Here is a 22732-nt window from a genome sequence, read left to right as displayed (position 1 = left end):
ATTCTCGACGGGGGGGGAGGTGATTCGGTCTTCCCCCTCGGAATCCTGCCCGGCCGGCTCTGCTCTGCGACCAAGCCGCGGAGCTGCCGGCTGGCTCCGGCCGCCCGCAGCCAGACATCCGGCCACTGGGCAGCCCTGCAGGGACGCAAATGGTGGCTGTCATAGCCACCGCCATTTCCGTCCCTGTATTGAGCCGTGATAGGCTATGTAAATATTTACATAGCCTATCACGGCAGGGGGAAAACCCCAGCATACGCAAATGGCGGTAGCTACCGCCATTTGCATACACTGGGTTTTTTCCCCCCTGTCTTGATAGGCTACGTAAATACTTACGTAGCTTATCATGGCCTCCGCAGGGATGCAAATGGCGTCCCTGCATTAGCCGTGATAGGCTATGTATGTATTTACGTAGCTTATCACGGCTAGGAAGAGGAGGAAGCAAATGGCGTCTGCAGGATGGCCGCCATTCGCAAAGCAGCGCGGACGGGAGCAGGTAAGTGCTCCGTTTCCCGCGCCTTTCGTGGGGAGGGGGCAGCAGGGACTTCGTCCCGCATGCCTTTCATGGGGGGGGCAGGGGCTTCGTTCCGTGACAGATTTCTGGGGGCCAATTGCACTGGCATTCGGCCTCACCGAGATCCGTCGTGGAATTCCCTGACATCCCTAATGGTGCATAATCCTGCACAATGCAACCAAAATAAAGAAGCAGCAGTAGAAAAACCCGACACAGGCAGAAGATGGTATGGTCCCTCATCTACCCCAGCCTCCGCCAGCCCAGTGCCCTCTAGCTGTTTTGGACTGCAATGCCCAGCATCCCTGACCATTGGCCATGCTGGATGGGGCTGATGGGAGTTGTAGTCCAACCAATCCGGGGGACCCCAGGTTGGGGGAGTCTGCTCTTCCCCCAAAGGCCTCTGCAGCAGGAGTATGAATAGACCAGGAGCAGCAGATAGACCTTTGGGGAGGGGTCCAGACCCAGCTGCAGTGGCTGAGGCCCCCATTCCTCCCTCAGCCACCAACTGCCTGGGAGGCCTCGGGACATTCCCAGATGCACAGGAAGAGCCAAAGCAGCCGACCCAGGATCAGCCGTAGATGCTCCCAAGTCAGCACATTCATCACAAGGCCTGGATTCCAAAGAGCAGGAGCTCCTGCCTTTCCTGCCTCTTCTTGCGGGGGGCGGGGGGAGGTGGAACAGATGCTACTGCCCTATCACAGCAATGCCAAAAGCCTGGCCTTCATCTGCACTGACTTCCATGGGCAGCTCAGACTTCTGCCCACAGGGACGTAAACCCCCCAAGGACTGCAGAAGCCAAAGATGGGCCTGTGCGTGAGGCTGTCCTTGAAGTCCATGATCTTAGCCCTGTAACCAGCACAGAGATATAAAACCAGTGGAGAGACACGTCCCGTGCCAGGACTTCTGTCACGCAAAGCGAGCCTCCCACATCAGGCAGCACACGGCAAGGGGAGGCGGATTGGGCACTGCCGCCACTGTCACCCCCACACTGACTCTTATATGGTTCTCTCCCCGCCCTCCATAACCCTCCCAGCTCAAGTTCAAGCAAGAGCGTGCCTGCTCTGAGCAGTAGTTGCCAGCGTTTTCTGAGCCCAATTCAAGATGCTGGTTTTGATCTTTAAGCCTTAAACAGTCTGAGACCAAGTTTCTTGAAGGATCGCCTGCACCCCTGTCACCCTGCCCGCACTTTAAGGTCTGAAAGGGAGGCCTTTCTCCTCTGCCTACCCCTGAGAGCAGTCAGGTGGGCGACCACACAGGAGAGGGCCTTCTCTGCAGTGGCCCCACACCTTTGGAACAATGCTCCATCATTGCAGGCTTCTAAGAAGGCCTTGAAAACATTATTTTACTGTGGATAGGACTGCTCTTGTTGCTGCTCTTGCCGAAAACCATGAAATGGCGGAGGTGTGGCTAATCAGAAAAACATGTGAGACTTCTGCTCCAGCTCCATGAACTGGAATTTACAAAGTTTTGTCAATTGGCTATGTTCAGTCTGTAAGGCCAGAGATAGCTGATTATGAATATCCATTCTTTTTCATCCTTTTCGGCGGTTTTCTCCTTCTTCTCTTAAATTGTATATGATAGACTGTATTTAAATCTTCCATGTGAGGGTGTAGAGAAATGTGCACACTCATTTATATATTTAGAAATTATACTATCTAAAATATAGATAGTATAAAACATATTAGTGATTGTTTTATTTTTTATTTTTTTTTAGTCTTTATAATCTCTTTCTTTTCTTTTTAATTATTATTATCAATATTATGATACTAGGATTAGTAAATATTTTTCGCTGGTTGTTCTTAAGCTTTATCAGTATATAGTAGCTAAAAGGCATGATATGGCCAATGGAAATGAATTCTAAGCTTGCTTCTTTGTTATAAGCCTGAACACACAGTATTCAGATTGATGATTTATGCTGTATTGATCTAAAAGATTGGTATAAACTTTAAGTAGAGTGATATTTGAAATTTATGAGTAATGACGTCTAAATGTAAGTTTGTTGTATAAACTTCTGTTTATATTTTGCTTTGTTTTCTTCTCTTTTTGTGTTTTTTCTTCTTTTTGTGTTTTTTTTTGTTGTTTCCTTCCCCTTTGCTCTTCTCTCTCCTTTTTAATTTATCTCCTTTCTTCCTCTTTTTTTTTCTCATTTCATTATTGAGGGGTCCTCTTAAGAATACTGTAATGTCTGAAAATGTAGAAGATGATAATGTTGTTGGTGTTCTGTGGTTCATTTATAAAGATACAAGTAGAATAAAAAGTATTGGTAAAAAATAATTCAATAATCTTATTTAGATATATGATGATTTCAGGTAGAAATGTTACCTTTGGAATGCTTAGCTAAGTCACAGAAATAGTAGTAAAACATAGTTTGAACGGGTTTTATAGCATCCAAAAGCACAGAACGGAGACTCAGCCATGGGAGCTCTCCTTCAGGATCCGCTTTCCTTACCGCGTTGCCTGTCGAATCAGCCTGGTCACCTTGACACTGATTATCACCGAGGACTTGCCAATGTCCTTGACTCTGCTTGGAGGCCTTGTTTAGGAATGATGTCCGATGTTTCATGGGTTTGAATTGATGCATCCACAAGTTCTTCTACTGAGTGCTGTTATGTTAATGCTTGGCAGTAAAAAGACGAAAGACAAATCCTGTCTGAGAGGGCGCTTCTTCAGAAACAGAATTCTGTATCACCCATATCAAGAATAAACTATTGAGCTCATGGTTAGATAGGGCATCTGTAGGGAAGGGACCTCTGCACGGTCCCCAGATCTTTTGTGCTGTGCCCAGGATCTTTTGAGCTGTCCCAATTGCCTTTTTTTTTTTTTTTACATTTTCCCATTCCCAATGGAAAACAGAAATGGCCATAACTTTTGTAGTTTGTATGATAAATACATGGAATTTGGAGACGTCGTAGCCCCCATGGAGCTGATTGAACCTGCCCAATTTCAGGCAGTTAGGTTTAGTGGCTTTTCTGCAAGCCATGAGTAAGTTTTCCTTTTCTCAAAGATGAAAACAAAAGTAAAAACTGTCAAGTTACACAGGGGATCAGAGATTCCAATCAGAAGGTGTTTAGAAACCTACTTCTCTGGTGTAGGCGGTTTTTTTTAGGAGCAAAAATCCTCTCTCCCCCTACTTTTCTGCTCTTCCATGCCCACTGTTGGGAGCTTGCTTGCAATGAAATTTTGAAGAGGGAGAAGGAAGGGAATAAAGAGCTCCATGTGAAATACTGGTATTTCACACGGCATCTGGTTTCAATGCCCCAAACTGGAACCTTTGGCTTCTGCAGAAATTTAGCAGCTTCAGTACAGCAAAGGATCCAATCAGCCTCCACAGACGTCTTTCTCCCCCTCCACTCTAATTTCCGCTAAGTAGCTGTAGGACTCAAATTATTCCAAAAGGAGGGATAGGACTACGTGGCATCATGGTTGAGGAACTGCTGAGGCTTTTAAATAGGTTCTAGAGTTTTAAAAAGAGCTCGAAAAAGCCCCCAGCCACCTCACCTGATAAAGTTAATGGAAGTACATGCAATCTTTACAAACCCTCCTCAGCCTCCTAAATTCCTCTGAAGTGAACTACCACCTCTCTGAAAGGAGCCACTTGGCTTAGGGAATTCTCTCTAGCCCCCACCCATGCACGCATTTCCAATCCACATTCTTCTTCCTTTCTTCTTCTCTCCCCTCCCCTCCCCTCCCCTCCCCTGTCCTGTTCTTTCTTTCTCTCCTTTATTCCACCCAGAGCATATCTTGGGGAATTCTTAAAGAAAATCCTCTTTAGTGGGGATGAGAAATTCTGAACTTTTTACACTAAATGAACAGACAAGAGGGTTGGTTTTTCTCCTTCTCCTCACCCAGGCCTTTGAGAAAAGTGGGTTCATGGGGTTGCAGAGCAACAAATCTGGGCCTCTTTGGTTTGTCCGTTGCCATCATCCAGCAACAAGAAGGGCTGCAGCTCCGTGGCAGAGCACCTGCTTGGCATGCAGAGGGTCCCGGCTTTGATCCCCAGCATCTCTAGGTGGGGCCAGGAAAGAATCCGGCCTGAAACCCTGGTCAGTGTCAACAGTACTGTGCTAGATGGACCCAGGGTCTGACTCGGGCTGGATCTACACTTACCACCTTTTTTCGCTTCCAATGAGGTTTCACCACCCACCTTTCACACTACACACTAGCCACCTCGAATTGGAACTGGAATTTCCCACTTCTGTGCTCCCGCTTTCAATACCCTAGTATCCCGGTGTTTCCCCTTAATGTGCTCTGATCTTCCGCCTTCGCTAGTGTATCCAGTCGTAGTCCCCTCCCCCGCCTGTCCACATGCAGCGGTGTTTGTATTTCCCTTCTGTCCAATCACAGCTCTCGACGGCCCCATGTCTTCTTCCAGCTACCGATCACATAGCTTCCTCAGCAGCCCCCATTTCCTCAGCAACAAGCAAAGGGCTGGATGTGCGCACGCTTGTCTGATCTTGGAAGCTAAGCGGGGTCGGTCCCAGTCAGTAGTTGCATGGGCGACTGCCTGGGAATCAGGCTTCCTGCACTGAGCAGGGGGTTCAAATGAGACTAAGTTTTACCCCCTCCTATCCCCCGCTCTGGATGTTTGTTTGTTTTAATTAAGGCGTTATTCTCGCAGAATCGGGGCTTCTCCGCAATGTTTTTTTTTTTTCTAATTCAGGCATGATATTCGAAGCTTTGAAGTTCTGAAGCTTCACAACTTCGAAGCTTCGAAGATCATGCCTGAATTAGAAAAAAAAAAAAAACATTGTGGAGAAGCCCTGATTCTGTGAGGATAACACCTTAATTTTAAAACTTACCCTCCTTAGGAAGGGGTAAAGCCCCCACCGGCCCCCGGAATCCTACCCGACCATCTGCAAACTTGGCCCACACCAAGTCAGGCCAGCTGGGGGATTTTCCGCCTTGACGTGGTGGTGTGGTAGCAGCAGCAGAGGGTGGGATGGGTTTGCTATGGCCCATAGTGCTTCCCGCTCACCCTCCCACCACCACCCACAACCATCATCTCTTTCTCTCTGCTGGGGCTAGGGATGGGCAGATAACTCACCCGGTTCTGGTCCGGGGAATACGCTGGTGGGGGGGGAGGCGATCTCTACACACACTCAAGCACATCACGTTCACATACCACACACGCAAACACACACATATACACATTAGATGAGCGCTTAGACATAGATAGATAGATAGATAGATATGCAAATTTGTGTAAAGGGCCTATGCCCCAGATGTTTTAAGAACTGAGCAACACCCCTAATCTTGATCCTAGTTCACGTGAAGGTGTTCCACAGGTAAAGGCCAGGCCAAGGTCACCTGTCAGCCCCCCCCCTCCGTCCCATGTCAAGAGTGTGGAGCCGCATCTGTGAGTCGTGGCAAACATTTATTCTCCAGCCGAATGGAGTGTTCAGGAAATTGCAGAGGTGATGCAACTTTCTCCACACATAATTATCAAAATCATAGTGGTTTATTCTTCTTTCCGCCAAACCTCAAGGGACTCTTTTTTCAAATCGCCCCTTTGAGTCCGCTGAGGTAAACGCCAGAATACCAAGCAACACGAAGCGGCGTCTTGCACAGGCCTCCTGAGCCACGGAGAGCTTGGCTGAGCTCGAGGTCAGGTGAGGAGGGCTCTGCAGCTCTGTGGAGCTGATCTGCTCCCACCCCGTCCAGATGTGAACCCTCTCCTCCCTGGGCTCCATCTCTACTGGGGAGGACACTGACCCCTCCGGCTTGCAAGAGGACTTTTCCATCCTCTACTGCACATCCAGTCAGCTCAGAGGAGCAGGCAGGAGGATGGAGGCTGCGCCAGGCGTACGGAGAACGAGAACGCTGCTGCTCTCGCTTCTGCTGCTGCCCCAGGCCACCTGCGGGATGCTCCGGGCCAGATGCCCCTTGACTTTGGAAAGGGATGAATCGGCCCCGCTGAACCACTACAGGCCGGGGGACCTCCTCGTTGGCGCAGTCATCTATGCCACGGGAGTTCTCTTTCTGCCATCCCCGTTCGACAAGCCTCCGTCTACCAGGATTCACACGTAAGTCATTCTGAATCTGTGTGCGAGTTGGAGGGGAGTTGCTGACGCTCCACCAGCTACTAATTTCATGAGCTCCGCTCATCCCGAATGGCCCAGGACTGTCCGTCTTAGCTGGGAACTGGGAAATCCCTGCCCTGTTTTGCCTGGGGAGGGTGTGCATCATCACTCCGTTCAGTGTCCAGCCTGCTGGCTCATCTTTAGCAGTGTGGCAAGGTAATACAGGGCAATTTGACCTGCTGCGATGTGGGTGTACAGAAGGAACATCCACTTCTCTTTCTTAACCCATGTGAGCAGACCCAGGCTGTGGCGAGGGGGGGAGAGCACTTCTCCACCCCCACCCCCCTCCTATGACTGCCCAGTAAGCCTGCAAATGTGTGTCTGGACACCAACTCCTCTGAGGAAGGTTCAAAAGAGCTAGGCATGTTTAGGCACACATAGGGGAGACATGAGAGCAGTCCTCAAATATCTCACAGGCTATTGTGCTGAAGATGGAGCAGGATAGGACTCTGTTGCTCTCATGGGGAAGACCAGAACCAAAGGTTGGAAGTCACAGGGAAGCAGAATTGGGCTAAACATTGTGACAAATGTACCAACTTGGTGCCCTCTCGGTCCTTTAGACTACAACTGTCTACCATTCCTACCATTTTCTGTGCTGGCTGGGGATGGTGGGAGATGAAGTCCAAAACAGCTGGGGGACACCGGGTGCGGGAAGTCTGCCTTAGGAGAAGCTTCCTCATGAAACAAGCTGTTGAGCAGTGGATCAGGCAGCCTTGGGAAGTGGCAGGGTCTCTCTCCCTGGAGAGGTTTCAGCAGGGCTGGACAGCCACCTGTCAGGGATGCTGTTCTGTCCTACACTGCAGATCCTGCACTGAGCAGGGGGCTGAGCTAGATGGCCTCCAAGGTCCCTTCCAAGTGTAAACTGCTAGGGTTCATTTCCTAGTGATCCCCAACATGGACTTGGCCTTTTCCCACACTTATTCCTACTCGCTGCTTTCTGTTCTTTAGAGCAACGTTTTCAACACTTTCTGCATCTGATCCTCAATGGAATTCGGGGGTCTGTGGAGGACTTCTCCAACATCCCTCCCCAGAACACACATTAAGCTCACTGGCTTGCCATTTCCTGGATTCTCCCTGGATTCCATAAAAAAGGAAAGAAAAAAGCATTACATTGGCCACTTTTCAGTCCTCTGGCCAGGCTTAGGGCAGGTTACATACTGATGTTGGAAAAGGTAAATATAATACTTTTCAATGATAAAAATGGGAGGACGTGGGATTTTTAGCTTCTGCCTGTAGTTGCAGGTGAGATGCTTCTGCTGCTGTATGAGTTTCCGAGAGGCGGTGGAGGGACTTCCCTCGATGTGCAGTTTGAGATAAGAACAGTGGACTACATTCCAGGGTTGTTGTGAGTGACACCACCTCAGCTTTTAACAGCACACAATACATTATATGCCCAGGAAGTGTCTTGGAGTCATTGAACTAACTATGGAGATGGTAATAAAAACAGGGATAACATGAGGCTAAGGATAAAAATGGCCTTGCAGATATGATGTGCTTTCACTACCTTAAAGCACTGGATAAAAGCTAAGTATTGTAGAGCTGCAGTAAAACATACCTCCCCGATCCAAGGGGGGCAGTGTCACTGAATTCGTCGTGGTCTTGGTCTTGGCCTTGGTCTTCTAGTTGCTGTTGTCCTTGGTTTAACCTGTCCTGAATCTCCCACCAATCAGTTTCATAGGATGACACCGGGTTCTAATATTTTGAGAGAGGGAGAAAAATGTCTCCCTAACCACATTCTCCACACCAGGCATTATTCTGTACATCTCATGTCTCCCCTGACCCTCCCTTTTTCCAAGCTAAACAATTCCACCCACTGTAAACTTCTCTCATAGGGGAGATGCTCCAGCTCCTTGATCGTTTTCTTTCTGCCCATTTTCCACCTTTACACTATCTGTTTTCAGGTGTGGTGACCAGAACTGTACACAGTATTTGAGATGTGGTCACAACACAGATTTGTATAAGGGCAGTCTGATATTGGCAGTTTTATTTTCAGCTCCTTTCCTGATTATGGCTAATGTGGAGTTTTCCTTTTTCACAGTAGCCACACACTGGATTCATAAGCTGTCCACCACAACCCCAAGTTCTCTTCCTTGGTCAGTCACCACTAGCTTGCATCCCATCACCTCATCACCAATATTTCCCTCAGTTCCACAGACCCCTTTCCTGTAAACATCAGATCAGGCACAGGTAGCTGTCTAATATCTTCTGCAGTGAAGGCAGATGAAAAGAATTCAATCAGCTTCTCTGCAATCTCCTCATCCTCCTTTAGTACTCCTTTAACTCCATTGTCATGGAATGGTCCAACTGCCTCCCTAGCTGGTTTCCTGCTTCTGATACACTTAAAGAATTCTCTATCGTTGGCTTTGATGTTGTTAGCAATGTGCTCCTCAAAAATGTTTTCTTTGCATCTCTTATCATCTGCTTGTATCTCCATTGTGCAAATTTGTGCTTCCTTCACTTTTCCTCATTTGAACAAGACTTCCATTTTCAGAAGGAAGCTCTGTTTTCTCTAATAGCTTCCTTCATGCTGCCCGTCAACCATAGCGATGACCTCTTGGACTTGGTGCTCCCTTTCTTAGAGCGTGGTATACATTCTAGCTGAGCTACTTGTACTGTGGTTTTGAGTGACCTCTGAGCATTTTGAAGGCATTTAACCCACTTGCCTTGTAGCAGAATATGCATTGTACCATGTGGAATTGATAAGAATTTATTGTATTTTGTAGATGTGACTAGTTCCGTGTGTGCGTTGTGAGATAACTGTGAGCAATGGAATGTATTCTTGGAAATGAAGGAAGGCCTTCACGAGGGGGTCGGTCAAATATTGGAAGCAGCACGCTGCTTAGCTTAGGAGGGATTCCTTCATCTTGGTGTTACTGGTATCAATGGCAGGCCTGGCTACATTGGGGACAGTGGGAATCGTGGTAAGACCAGGTCTGAAACGAAGGATGAAGTCATCAACATCATAGGGGTTATGAAAGACCAGGGTTTGATACTCTGGGGAGAGAGACGCTGGGAGAATGGGAAACCCACCATATGTGATTTGGCTGGCTTCACCCACCATGCCTTCCAAATATGATACTTCGATGTGGATTGTTAGATTGAGAGGAACCTAGGTTTTACGGTGTTAACACTATGCTTGCTATTATTTCAGTATACTTTTAGTGATTATAAATTGCATGTATTTAGGGATTGTTGTGATCTGCCTTATCATAAAAAAAGCTTGTCATTCTCTTAGACTGTTTGAGCAATATATAGGAATGTATTCATTCTTTGGTACCATATTTGTACTGTCTGGCCTGAGATAGGTTTCAAGGACCACCACCCATACATTAATCCTTGAAGCCCAAGACTCTGGGGAAAAATCTGTAAATCTTTCACTGAGTGGTTTCTCTCCTTAAAGCCGTTTTCTCAATAGATCTGGGGATTCCCAGAGACACCGGTTCTTGGATCAGAGCAAGGGTCCATCTAGTCCAGCATCCTATTCACATCATGGCCAACCAGCTGCCCATGGGAAAGCCACAAGGATGACAGGAGTGCACCAGCACCCTCTCGCCCATGTTCCCCAGCAATGGTTGTACACGGGTTCACTGCCTCTGACATTGGAGGTAGCATACAGCCATCAGGACTAGTAGCTATTGATAGCCTTACCCAGCTTGTCCCAAAGGATTCCCAGCCCCTAACAAACCTGAACCCCTCCTCCCTGCACCACCCTCTCATCCTCACTTTGAGACTCCTCAGCTTCACCTGTCTAGCTGGCCCTGGGTGTGGAACAGGTAGCATTTCCAAGAAAGCCAACTTGGTGGTCCTAGATTTCAGCCTCCTACCTAGCAACCCAAATTTGACTTCCAGAATCTCATGACTATTTATTTATTTATTTATTTATTTAATGTATTAATCGCCCATTTAGCTTGTCACGCAGCCACTCTGGGCAATGTACAACAATAAAATAGTGTTAGACAGTAAAATTCTACATTAAAATCATCATTTTTCTAAAAATACCCTAACCCACCCCAAATGCCTGTGTGAACAACCATATTTTTAATGCGTGGTGGAAGCTCATTAAAGAGGGGGCTTGGCGGAGTTCCCTAGGGAGGGAGTTCCAGAGGCGCTCCTTAAGATAGGCTGGGCCGGAACTATATAGGGTTTTAAAGGTCAAAACCAACACCTTGAATTTGGCCCAGAAAAAAACTGGTAAGCAGTGCAACTCCTTCAGTATTGGAGTGATTTGAGCTCACCAGCGGCTGCCTTTAATCAGGCGTGCCACCGCGTTCTGTACCAGCTGCAACTTCTGAACCGTCTTCAAGGGTAACCCCATGTAGACCACATTGCAGTAGTCTAGACAAAAGGAGACCAGGGCATGTACTACTGATGGGAGCAGATGGTCAGAACGTAGGGGCGCAGCCACCGTATCAGATGGAGTTGGTACGGTGCTGTCCGGCTCACAGCTGACACCTGAGCCTCCATGGACAGCTGGGAGTCCAAAATGACCCCCAGGCTGTGGACCTGGTCTTTCTAGGGTAGCCGCCTGTACCCCATTCAACACCAGGTGAACATCCGCCAACCTCCTCTTGTCTCCCACCAAAAGTACCTTGGTCTTGTCAGGGTTCAGCTTCAGCTTATTATTTTTTTTTATCAAGTAACCTCCCTTGTGGACCATGGGAATGCTGCAGTCATAACATACCTGGACTTTGGCAAAGCTTTTGACAAAGTGCCCCATGATATCCTGATGAGCATACTAGCTCAAAGTGGGCTAGATGAAACAATGCTCCGGTGGATCCACAGTTGGCTACAGAATCGGACTGCTTATCAACGTGATCTTCTCAAACTGGGGAGAGGTATCATGTGGGGTACCGCAGGGCTCAGTCCTGGGCCCAGTGCTCTTCAACAATTTTATGAATGACTTGGAGGAGGAGGTGCAGGGAATGCTGATCAAATTTTCAGATGACACAAAATTTAGGGGTGCACGAAAGTCCCTTACCTGTCCTCGAAACTTTTTGCGGTGGGGGGGAGGCGCTTTGCTGCTCCCCCCGCGAAGTTCAGGCCGGGGGGGGAGGCTTCCTGCCTCGCCCGGCCGAAATTCAGGCCAGGGGGGGAGGCTTCCCGCCTCGCCCGGCTGAAATTCAGGCCGGGGAGGAGGTGCCTCGCCTCGCCCGGACGCGAACTAAAAAGTTAAAAAAAAAAACAACGCCCCCGTGATAGTCTACGTGACGATTAACCTAGCCTATCATGGCTAGATTTGTTTTGAAATGGATCCTGGATCTTGACACTCAGCAAAGGCACTTCCCCCTTTTCCTCGCTGCCTCTACACAAGCAAAGCACTAAGTGGGGATTGGGTGTTGGGCTTCTGGTTTGGGCTCTGGATGATTGTTAGCACGAGGAAAGTTCTGGAAATGTAACTCAGAGATACTTGCTTCAGAGTAAAAGAAGCAACAACGGAATGTTTTTGTCTCTTTGCAGACAGGATGACAATGTGACACTCTTTTTTTACCAGAAAAGGAGACACAGAGTACTGGAAGATTCTGCCCTTCTTGTTGGCCACCCAGGAGATCAACCAGAGTCCCAGACTCTTACCCAACATAACCCTGGGCTACGACATCCATGACAATTATTTTGATGCAAGAATGACTTCGGATGCCTTGCTAGACCTGATGTCTCCTGGGCAGGGAAATGTTCCCAACTACAGCTGTGGAAGAAGGCATCACCCATTGGCTGTTCTGGAAGGTTCTGACTCTGACATCTCCATCCAGATTTCAACCATGCTGGGCATCTACAAAATCCCTCAGGTGCAGATGGTGGAGTTGTTTACAGGCTGAGTCTCACTCTACTTGGGGTTCTCTCCAAAGAAATCAAAATGTTCTCCAGAGAATGTCAATGAGAGCTTCCCCCACCCATGAAAATCGGGGAACTGGATCCACAGTGGGGTGCAGAGTGATAGGGCTCCCGTCCCCTCATTGGGTCTGAAAGTGTATTGGGGGCACACAGGGTATTTGTGAAAGAAAAATCCTGCATTCAAGGGACTATCATGTAATTTATGTCATGTGTGGCTTGTTCCTCATTCATGCTTATAACTCAGGAAAGAAGGAGGCAGCCAGAGAAAACAGTGAGGGAGTGGGTAAACTTCTTTGCATCTGCTGGCCACCCCTGAAAATCAGGCTTGTTCCTATTGCAGGTTGCAGTTCCTGGCCACTTTCAAAACTGCTGAAAATGGGATGAGCTGTTCGGAACTTGCTTCCCTTATGGACACTCAGGAGATGCTCCATAGCTTTGGGAATCTTCATTTTTCACTGTTCTGTCATCATGCCTGAATGTTTTATTCATCATAAAATTCTGACTACTTGTTCCACTGGTATGAAATATGCCACAGATATTTCCTGTTTAATTGGTGTCATCTGACCAGCTTTCAGAAGTATCCAATGAAGAATTGAAATCTGGTTGTGAAGCAAAACAAACCACCCGTCTCTCCCTTTCTTTTCCAGATTAGTTATGCTTTTGTTTCTCATGTTGTGAGTGATAAAGCTCAGTTCCCCTTCTTCTACCGGATGGTGCCTAAGGAAGGAAGCCAGTACCCCGGGATTGCCAAACTGCTCCTGCATTTTAGATGGACGTTGATCGGTCTCGTTGCTCCGGACACCGACAATGGAGAGAAATGCATGAGGGCCTTGACCCCCGAGCTCATCAGGAACGGTGTTTGTGTTGCTTTCTCACAAAGGATCTCAGGACTGAATACAAACCAAGTGGACTTCCCTCAGGCTTCATTCCACCACTGGAGACAAGTCAATGTCTTTGTTTATTGTGCTGAGACTAGATACTTCTTGATTGGACTAAATGTTATGCAACTGCATGTTGATTTCTTGATGAAACCCATTGTAGGGAAAGTCTGGGTCACAACGGCTTTGTGGGACTTTGCCTTGGAGTTGTCATCTAATCGTCCGGCTCTCCAACTTATCCTTGGTATATTTTCCTTCACTCTCCAGCAAAATAAAAGGTCAAAATATGATGATTTTTCACACTTCCGCTTTATTCTCAAGCAGTTTGTGAAGAAAGCATTTAATTGTGCCTATTCAAAGCATGCATTGTCTGTGAAAGGCTGGACAAGATGCAGAGAGAATGAGAAACTGGAGACCCTTCCAGAAGAGGTTGTGGAGAGAACCCTTTCTCTCGACAGCTACATAATTTACAACACCGTCCAGGCTGTGGCCCGTGCCTTGGATGCTGCCTATTTGTCCAGATCCAAGAGGAAAGTGGTGGAAGATGGAGACAGGATGAACGTTCATAGGCTGCAGCCATGGCAGGTATTCCCTTTCCCATCCAGCCTCCTGACACCAGCCCCTGAGGCCTCAGCCCATCTTGCCACAGTCCCAACATGGGTGCAGCCCCTCTGTCTCTGCCCTGGCCCATTCCCTGTACTCCACCATGGGAGTCAGCCATGTTTATGCTCCTTCCCGCCTCCTTGACTGGGCTGCCAGTTTGACACCTACCTCGGTCCACTGTTGCCCCTCCCTCCTTCCCTTTCTCTGTGTGAGTGTCATGGGTGTAGTGCCGCCATCTGAAATGGTCTCTGGATACAAAGGAATGGTTCATGTACTGATGGCATTTAAGAGAAAAGTACATTTCTATTTTTTCTGGTGACTTTTACAATAGTGCGAAGCTGAATATTCCCCCATTATGTTGAATTAAAATTACCTTTTCCTCAATGTGCAGAAAAGTATCTTGCATCTGGTTTTATCGCATGTCAATAAGGATGTTCTGGCAGGAGAAATTTTAATGCAGTTGTACAATTTGTCACCTGACACGAGGAATCTAGATTCATTCCCAGACATATGCTAAACCTATAACTGTTACAGCTCAATATCTGTGTGCCTACTACTCAAAACCAGGTCCTACTGACTTCAGTCAAAATTACTACCAGGCTTGTGTGCATAGGATCTCAGCCTTCATTACGTAATTGACAACTTGTTGCCTATCAGTTGGGCCCAAAATGTGCCCCATGGAGAAGTCAGCCTCCCTCTGCCTATGGTAATACCAGGCCCTGATTGCTGAACTGATTTATACACCTATAATTTTTTAGCATTATTTATTACATGTCGATACTGCTCAATAGCCAAACCTGTTTGGGCAGTTCACAAAAGATTAAAACCTTAAAATAAAATAGAAAATATAATATATAAACTTTTTACATAAAACAATGGAAAAACAATCAACACCAGAAATCCCAGGCCTGGTTTCTTATCATATGTTGTCAAATGCCCGGGAGTAGGGGAACGTCTTAACATGGCACCAACAGGATGACATTGTGGGCACTGGATAAACTCATGGAAGGCTTCTTGCATAACTGATGGGCCAACACTGAAGAGGCCCCTTGCCTTGTTGCGATTCTCCATATCTCCCTCAGAGCAGGCACCTGGATGGGGGCCTCAGGTGACGACCTTAGTTCATGGGAAGAGTTTAGCTCCCCAAACTGCTTCAGCAGAGAAAGGGCATTCAGGGATGAGATAAGGTCCCATGAGAATGTGAAGAGACACCCCCAACCACTTGGGTCTGGAACCACTCCTGAGCCATAGAAGTTTCAAGAATGTAATGGGTAGAACTAGGGATGTACGAAAGTCACTTACCTTTTCGCGGAATCTGTTGTGGTGGGGGGGGGAGGCGCTTCGTCCCTCCCTCCGAAATCCTTGACGGGGGGGAGGCGATCTGGTACTCCCCCCTGGAATCCTTGATGGCCAGCTCTGGGCTGTCCGCAGCCAGATTTCTGGACGCAGATCGGCTGCTGCGGACACAAAAGGCTGCCGCCATAGTGGCTGCAATTTGCATCCAGCCAGGCAGCCATGATAGGCAACATAAAAAGTTACATATCCTATGACGGCTAACCCCCCAAAAAAACCTCAGCGTACGCAAATGGCGGCGGCTACAGTGGCCGACATTTGCGTTCCCTATTTTTCGCCGATTTATCTTACGTAAATATTTCCCACCGAATCTGCCACATCCGCCCTAGGTAAGTGCCGTCCCGGAGGGATTCCGGGGGGGTGGGGGGGTGTTCCGCCATGGATTCCGGGGGGCCAGATTCTAAAGAATCCGGCCGCACTGGAATCCGTGGCGGAATTCTCTGCCATCCCTAGGTAGAACTGAGAAATCGAGTGTGGTTTCTGGTTTCCTCCATGCTTTTCTCTGCCATTCTAGCTTCACCCATTCCTGAGAAACCCCCAGTACTACAATGATTCCATGGACAGAGAGTATTTGGATGAGAACACAGACCTGGCAGCTGCATTTGACATCGTGAACTGGGTGAAGTTCCCCAATAAATCTGTTGTTAAAGTGAAATTTGGGAGTATGGAAAGACGGGGATCCCCAGCAGACCTCGAGTTCACCATTGATCAGGACGCCATTGTGTGGCCCCAATGGTTCAACAAGGTGAGGAAAACAATTCCTTTCATTTCATGGTATTTATTTACCATCTCTTAAATAAAATCAGCCTGGAAGTTCCAAGTAGCGGCAGTTTTTCAAGATCTCAGAGAGAGGGGATCACTTTCCCAGCTCTGCTTCCCACCTGTGGGCCAGAAGTGTTCCCTTCAAACACAGGCTGCAGGTTACTTGGGACTTATCTCTCCATTTGAATAGCACCACAAGTCTATATGGCACTGTATGGACCACAAGAGGACATGTCCCTTAAGATTCCACACAAAGGAAACTAGAGGAAACTGGGAAGCTACACGTGCTCAGGCTTAGTTAAGGCCTTTCAGTTGCATGTGCTCCGGCTTAATTATGGGCTTCATGTTCAGTCCTGGAGACCCTGTTGTGCCCTTTGAACTGTGTCTGTCATTTCTGTAGCTAAATTGGCCCCAACACATTTTCCTTGATGGTCCTTGTTTCTGTGCATAGCCCCTGCCTCATTCCAGGTGCGTGGAAAGCTGCCGCCCAGGATCCATCAAGGTGGTTCAGGAAGGAAGGCCGGTTTGCTGCTATGACTGTGCTCCCTGCGTGGAAGGGACTATCTCCACCCAGGAAGGTGGGTGACTCCAGAGAAAAATGTAGCCCATGTGGAGGAGGGTAAAGACATGTTAACTGAAGCTTTTCTTAAAGGCATTTCTGCACTTGGATCCTTTATTGCAATAGCCACAATTCATTTCACAAAATGACTCATGAAAAATGACCTGGGAGGACGGACTGAGGGTTGGGTTGGGGGGAGGCAGAGGAAGGGGCAGGGATTACCATCACCAGCCTGCATGTGTCTCCTGCACTTGACGTCAGGTGCAAGTCCTCCATGGTTAATACTGTGAGGTTAATCCCCACTTCTCTGAGTAGTGAGAAATTGTTGGAGGGACTCGGGCTATGAGTCACTTAACCTGAAGTTGAAGAGTTAATATGTACCTGACTGAGGTGGGAGGGGATCTCTAAGAGGTTGCCCTGCTGTTTCCAAACTGGTGGCCATCACAACCTCTTGAGGAAGTGAATTCCATTGTTCAACTCTGCGTTTTGTGAAGAAGCCCTTCCCTTTATCTGTCCTACCTCTCCCAGCAGGCAGCCTCACGGGATGATCCTGGTTGAGCATTGGCTGAGCACAGCTGGAGGCACAGTGTAAACAATGCTGGATGTGGGAGATGGGAGTTGCAGTCCATTGTTCCCACATCCAGCACTGTAAGATGCTTGCAGAGCCCACGTTCCGCTCTCCGTGACCCCGTTCGCATTACCCAACAACCTGCAGTTGGTTGTCAGCACTGTTTGTCTCATGGTGGGTTATCGTGATGTGCAAACTGGCCCTGTGTCCCCGCCTCTGTGTCAATCAAACTCTGCTCTATTCTTTGCCTAAGCTGTGAGAGGGGGGTGGGGAAGGCAGGCAAGCTCAAGTCAATTGTGGGCCATTGACCTAGAATTTCCCTGACAAGGGAGGAGCTCCTTGGCAACCGTCTGAGGACTCAAAAGGCAGTCTCCAGAAATATTGCTGGATCCTCTCACCTGTCCTCTTCAAACAAAATGATGGTTACAGCAGATGTGGGGGACTAAATTTTATTGAGCACCTTCCTAGCCTGCCCTCTGTGCCCTGAATGACATCAGGGAGAGGGCCAGGCCCCTGACATCATGTCATTCCCAGCCAACATACCACAACGATGATCCACAAAATGTGCAAAACACACTTGGGCAGCCCGCATTCCCTGCATTTATTTGATGGAATGTGAAAGAACAGAGATGGCTAAGGGTGTAAGGGAGATGTTTCTCCTGTTTTTCCAGATGCAGACCATTGCACCAAGTGTTTACAGGATCATCATCCAAACAAGGACCGAGATGAATGCATTCCCAAAGATATCACTTTCCTATCCTATCAAGAACAGCTGGGTATCATCCTGGCTTCTTTTGCCCTATTGTTGTCCTTAATCACAAGCTTTGTTTTAGCAATCTTCATGAAATACCTTGATACTCCAGTAGTCAAAGCCAACAACCGGGAACTCTCCTACATTCTCCTCATCTCCCTCCTGCTTTCCTTCTTGTCCTCCTTCCTCTTCATTGGTCAGCCATGGAAAGCAACCTGCCTCCTCCGGCAAATGGCCTTCAGCATCATCTTCTCAGTTGCCGTCTCTTCTCTGTTGGCCAAAACGATCACGGTGGTGCTGGCCTTCCTGGCCACAAAGCCAGGGAACCGGGTGAGGGGATGGCTGGGCAAGAGTTTGGCCAACTGCATTGTTCTTTTCTGTTCCAGTGTCCAAGTTGTCATCTGCACCATCTGGCTGGGAATCTCTCCCCCATTCCCTGACTCTGACATGCACTCCCAGCTTGGACAGATCATCCTGCAATGCAACGAAGGGTCTGTCTCCATGTTCTATGCTGCCCTTGGCTACATGGGCTTCCTGGCTGCCATCTGCTTCACGGTGGCTTTCCTTGCCAGGAGGCTGCCTGGGGCCTTCAATGAAGCCAAGCTGATCACCTTCAGCATGCTGGTCTTTTGCAGTGTTTGGATTTCCTTTGTGCCCACCTACCTGAGCACCAAGGGGAAATACATGGTAGCCGTGCAGGTCTTCTCCATCTTGGCCTCCAGTGCTGGCTTGCTGGGCTGCATCTTTCTCCCCAAGTGCTACATTATTCTACTGCGGCCAGATCTGAATACCAAGGAGCATCTTATGATGAAATAGGGGTGCCTGAAACCCCCTTACCTGGAGTCTGCTGGGGTCTGGGGGGGAGGCAATCCGGTCCTCCCCCCTTCCGGAATCCTCCCCAGCTGGCTTCGCTCAGCTGCGAGTCCGTGGAGATGCCGGCTGGGGCCAGCCGCTGCCTTCCTTCCGGCCACAGCCAGTCTTCGGATGCGAATGGCGTCCGTTCTAGCAGACGCCATTTGCTTCCCTTCCCTTTGCCCTTTACGTAGCCTATCACTGAAGGGAAAGGGATGCAAATGGTGTCCGCTAGGCTGGACGCCATTCGTGTCCGAAGACCAGCCACGGATAGACCCGGCGGTGCCAGGTAGGATCCGGCCAGGTCGGAATTTGTGGGGTGGCAGGGTGGGGGGGTTCATTCTGCCACAGACTCCAGGGGGCTGGATTCTTAGAATCTGATTCCCCCGGAGTCCGTTTTGGAATTCTCTGCCATCGCTCTGATGAAAATAGGATAAATTTAGGGATGGCAGGGAATTTATGTATGTATGTATGTATGTATGTATTTATTTCATTTCTATACCACCCAATAGCCAAAGCTCTCTGGGCGATTCACAAAAATCTGGGTACCACCCGAAATCTGTGGTGGAACAGCCTGCCACCCCCCCCTGCAGATTGCCCCCGGGACGAGACTTACCTGGTGCGGATCTTCTGGGTGGCGGCAGCTCCGATGGTGGCTTCGGCTGCAGCAGCTGCGGTGGCTGGTCTTCTGACCGGCTGCCGCCGCCGCCATTTGCAGTTTTTTTTTTTACAGAGATGTGATAGGCTACGTAAGTTTTTACGTAGCCTAAAACATCTGGGTAAAAAAAAAAAAAAAGGCGTACGCAAATGGCAGCAGCTATGGCTACGTAAATATTTACGTAGACTAAGACGTAGGGATGTCAGAGAATTTATCCACGAATCTTGGGGAGGCTGAATGCCAGCGCATTCAGGGCCCTGAAATTGGTGGAGAAACGGTCTGCCTCCCCGCCCCCCCAGGGACGGAACTTACCTTGTTTGAATGTCCCTGGCGGTTCGGCGGCGGCAGATGCAGCGACTGGTCTTCCGACCAGCTGCCACCATCGCCATTTCCAAGTAAAAAAACACACAAAACAAACGTGATAGGCTACATAAATATTTACGTAGCCTATCACGGCTGACTTAAAAAAAAAAATGCGCGTACGCAAATGGCGGCGCCCATGGGCGCCGCCATTTGCGTTCCTTATTTGGGCATGTGTAGTCTACGCCATTTGTGTACGCACTTTTTTTTTTTTAAGTCAGCCATGATAGGCTACGTAAACATTTACGTAGCCTATCATGGCTGACTGCAGGGACACAAACGGCGGCGGCTATGGCTGCCGCCATTTTCGTCTTGGCAGGAGAGGAGGTTTTGCGGCCGGAGGGACGGGGCGCCTCCCCCCTAGCCAGAATTTTTGGGGGGAGAGACAGGGCACCTCCCCCCCGGCCAGAATTTTGGGGGGAGGGATGGAGCGCCTCCCCCCCACCGCGAAGCAAGCTTTGGGATCAGGTAAGGGACTTTTGTCCATCCCTACTAAAACGGCCAAAACTAAGGAATGCAAATGGCAGCGGATGTAGCCGCTGCCACTTGCAGATGCAGTTCCCCCCCCCCCCCGAGCCCTTCACGGCCGGAAATCCGGCTGCAGACGGCTCTGGCCTGGCTGGGCCTGGCCGGCTGCTCCGCGGAGCTGCCACGGAGCACAGCCGCCGTGGAGGATTCCAGGAGGGAGGAACGGATCACCTCACCCCGTCAAGGATTCTGGGGGGAGGGATGGAACGCCTCCCCCCCACCATCAACATATTCCATGAAAGGTAAGTGACTTTCGTACATCCCTGGATAAATTAGATTTTTATTGTTTCCAAACACCCCAATATTGTATTATTTTTCTCTGCTGTATTCCATGCTTGGCAAAGAGGACTTCATTCCAATTTTGGCCATCACCGAGAAAACCTTTTTGCCTTTTTAATGCTGCTAGCTATTTGTTTCTTTAACTGCATTGTTCTAGCCTTTAATGCTCTCTCTTTTACCTGCTTTCAGGTTTTATCATTGTCAAACACCTTTGGCCTTGTTTCAGGGCTGAAAGGTGATATAAAAATATTTCATTAAAGAAATAAATGAAGAAATAAATAAATCTTAGAAACCAGGCCTGGCTTTCAAAGCAGAAGAGTATATGTGACATGAGGTCATCAGCCCTCTGTGACTCCTAGGGATGTACGAAACCCTTATCTCGCTCCACGCCGGGCACTCCGCGGTGGGGGGGAGGTGCTCCATCCCTCCCCCTGGAATCCTCCCTGCCGGCTCTGTGGAGCCGCCGGCCGGGGCCGCCCCGCAGCCGGACATCCTGCAGCTGGGCTGTGCAGGGACGCAAATGGCAGCTGCCGTAGAGGCCGCCATTTGCATCCCTGTCTTTTGCCGTGATAGGCTATGTATATATTTACATAGCCTATCATGGCCTTTCGAAAGGAGGCGAATGACATTTGAGGAGCACCAGAACAGCCGACAAAGGTAGGCTCTGTTCCGGGCCCATTTCACGGGGCGGTGGGGCGGGTGTCTTCGTTCCGCCATGGATTCCGGGGGGCCGAATGCGCTGGCATCCGGCCTCCCTGGAATCTGTGGCGAATTTCCCCAACATCCCTAGTGACTCCAGATTCCAGCCATAGAAGAGTTTCTATGGCTGCTGGGCTGCATCTTTCTCCTCAGCTGCTACATTATCGTCCTGAGGACTGGTCTGAATACAAAGGAGCATCTCATGATGAAAACAAATAATGAATCTGATTTGTATTGTTTCCAAGTATGCCAGGAGTCTGTTATTTGTATCTGTGTGTGCAAGCTTTGCATTTGGATTTCCGAAGTATTTTGTGACATCCTCCTTTTTGTCCAACCCCTAACACCACAGCCCCCTCTACTGGCCAGAACTGATATTGCAGTGTTATGATGCATCGTCCTTTTGAAACTGAAACTTGCTAGCTTTAGACCATCATCACTTTGAATTCCACTGCCCCGGACACATCCCACTTCAAGCAAATGACCCTCAGGCCTGTCGCCCTTGGTACCGAGGATGCAAAAATGAAAATTGCAAAAGCACATCGCTTAACCCTTGTTGTCATGACACTGTCAAAAGACAACTCCTTCTCCCTCCCCTGCCATTTCCCTCTCCCCACTCCTCAAGGGGGAGGCAAGGGGGAGGGGGGATGGGCAGGGAGGAGGTGGAGGAGGCCCCTTCGGGTGAAGCCAAATTATTCCTCCCTAATGCCCCTTCCCCCTGGTTCCCTTGATGGAATCGCCCTCTCTCGCCCACGTTCGCCAGCATACTGCCTTTGTAACGGGAGCTAGTAAATAGCCATCATGACTAGAAGTCATTGATATCTTCTCCTGCATGAATCTTTCCAACCCCACTTTCAAGCCATATCATCCCACGTAAGGTGCCTTTTAGTGAAAACTCTTACTCTCTAACTCTCTCTCTCTCTCTCTCTCTCTCTGTATATATACATTATAAGCAATCCTGCCCATTATATACAAAACAAAGGAGCAACAGAAAAGACCAACACAGCCAGAAGATGTTATGGACCCCCACCTACCCCCAGCCTCTCAGCATTCCTGACCACTGGCCATGCTGGCTGGGGCTGATGGGAATTGAAGTCCAAGTCATCTGGAAGGCCGCAGTTGGGGAAGTCTGCTCTTCCCCAGAGGCCTCTGCAACACAATGGTTTGAACAGGCCAGGAGGGAACAGACAGGCCTTTGGGAGGGTCCCAGAGCCCAGCTGCAGTGGCCAAAGAGATCCCCATTCCCCCCTCAACCTCCAAAAACCTGGGCGGGGGCCAAGAAATTCCCAAGAGCACAGGGGAGCCCAAGTGGCCAAGTCAGGATCTACCTTAGATGCTCCCAACTCAGAAAACTCCTATTTTGCACAGCAAACAAGGCCTGAGTTCGAAAGAGCAGAAGGCCCTGCCTGTGCTTCTCCCTCTTCCTTGGGGCGGGCGGAAGACATGCCGCTGCCCAGACACAGCT

General features: G+C 48.9%; 1 protein-coding gene across 1 annotated transcript; it reads left to right on the top strand.

Moving 5' to 3' along the window:
* The first annotated feature begins 13130 nt into the window (after nucleotides 1-13130).
* On the top strand, nucleotides 13131-18710 carry LOC146356678 (vomeronasal type-2 receptor 26-like). The gene is made up of 5 exons (XM_084830255.1): nucleotides 13131-13277; nucleotides 13623-13883; nucleotides 15769-15999; nucleotides 16468-16594; nucleotides 17815-18710. The coding sequence occupies exons 1-5, from the start codon at nucleotides 13131-13133 to the stop codon at nucleotides 18708-18710; spliced, it is 1662 nt and encodes a 553-aa protein (XP_084686381.1).
* Nucleotides 18711-22732: the final 4022 nt, after the last annotated feature.

This window comes from Heloderma suspectum, chromosome 2 (assembly GCF_057233095.1).
Source record: "Heloderma suspectum isolate Gila_16-S chromosome 2, 16-S_ref, whole genome shotgun sequence".
In the NCBI taxonomy this organism is placed as follows: domain Eukaryota; kingdom Metazoa; phylum Chordata; class Lepidosauria; order Squamata; family Helodermatidae; genus Heloderma; species Heloderma suspectum.
This window is presented reverse-complemented; position numbering and strand designations above follow the sequence as displayed.

Bases quoted from the DNA above. Each gene is read 5' to 3' on its own strand.
- LOC146356678 (XM_084830255.1), top strand. From the start codon at position 13,131: ATGGTGCCTAAGGAAGGAAGCCAGTACCCCGGGATTGCCAAACTGCTC. The intron at 13,278-13,622 runs GTTTGTGTTGCT...ATTCTCAAGCAG, and splicing joins CCGAGCTCATCAGGAACGGT to TTTGTGAAGAAAGCATTTAA. The intron at 13,884-15,768 runs GTATTCCCTTTC...CTGCCATTCTAG, and splicing joins ATAGGCTGCAGCCATGGCAG to CTTCACCCATTCCTGAGAAA.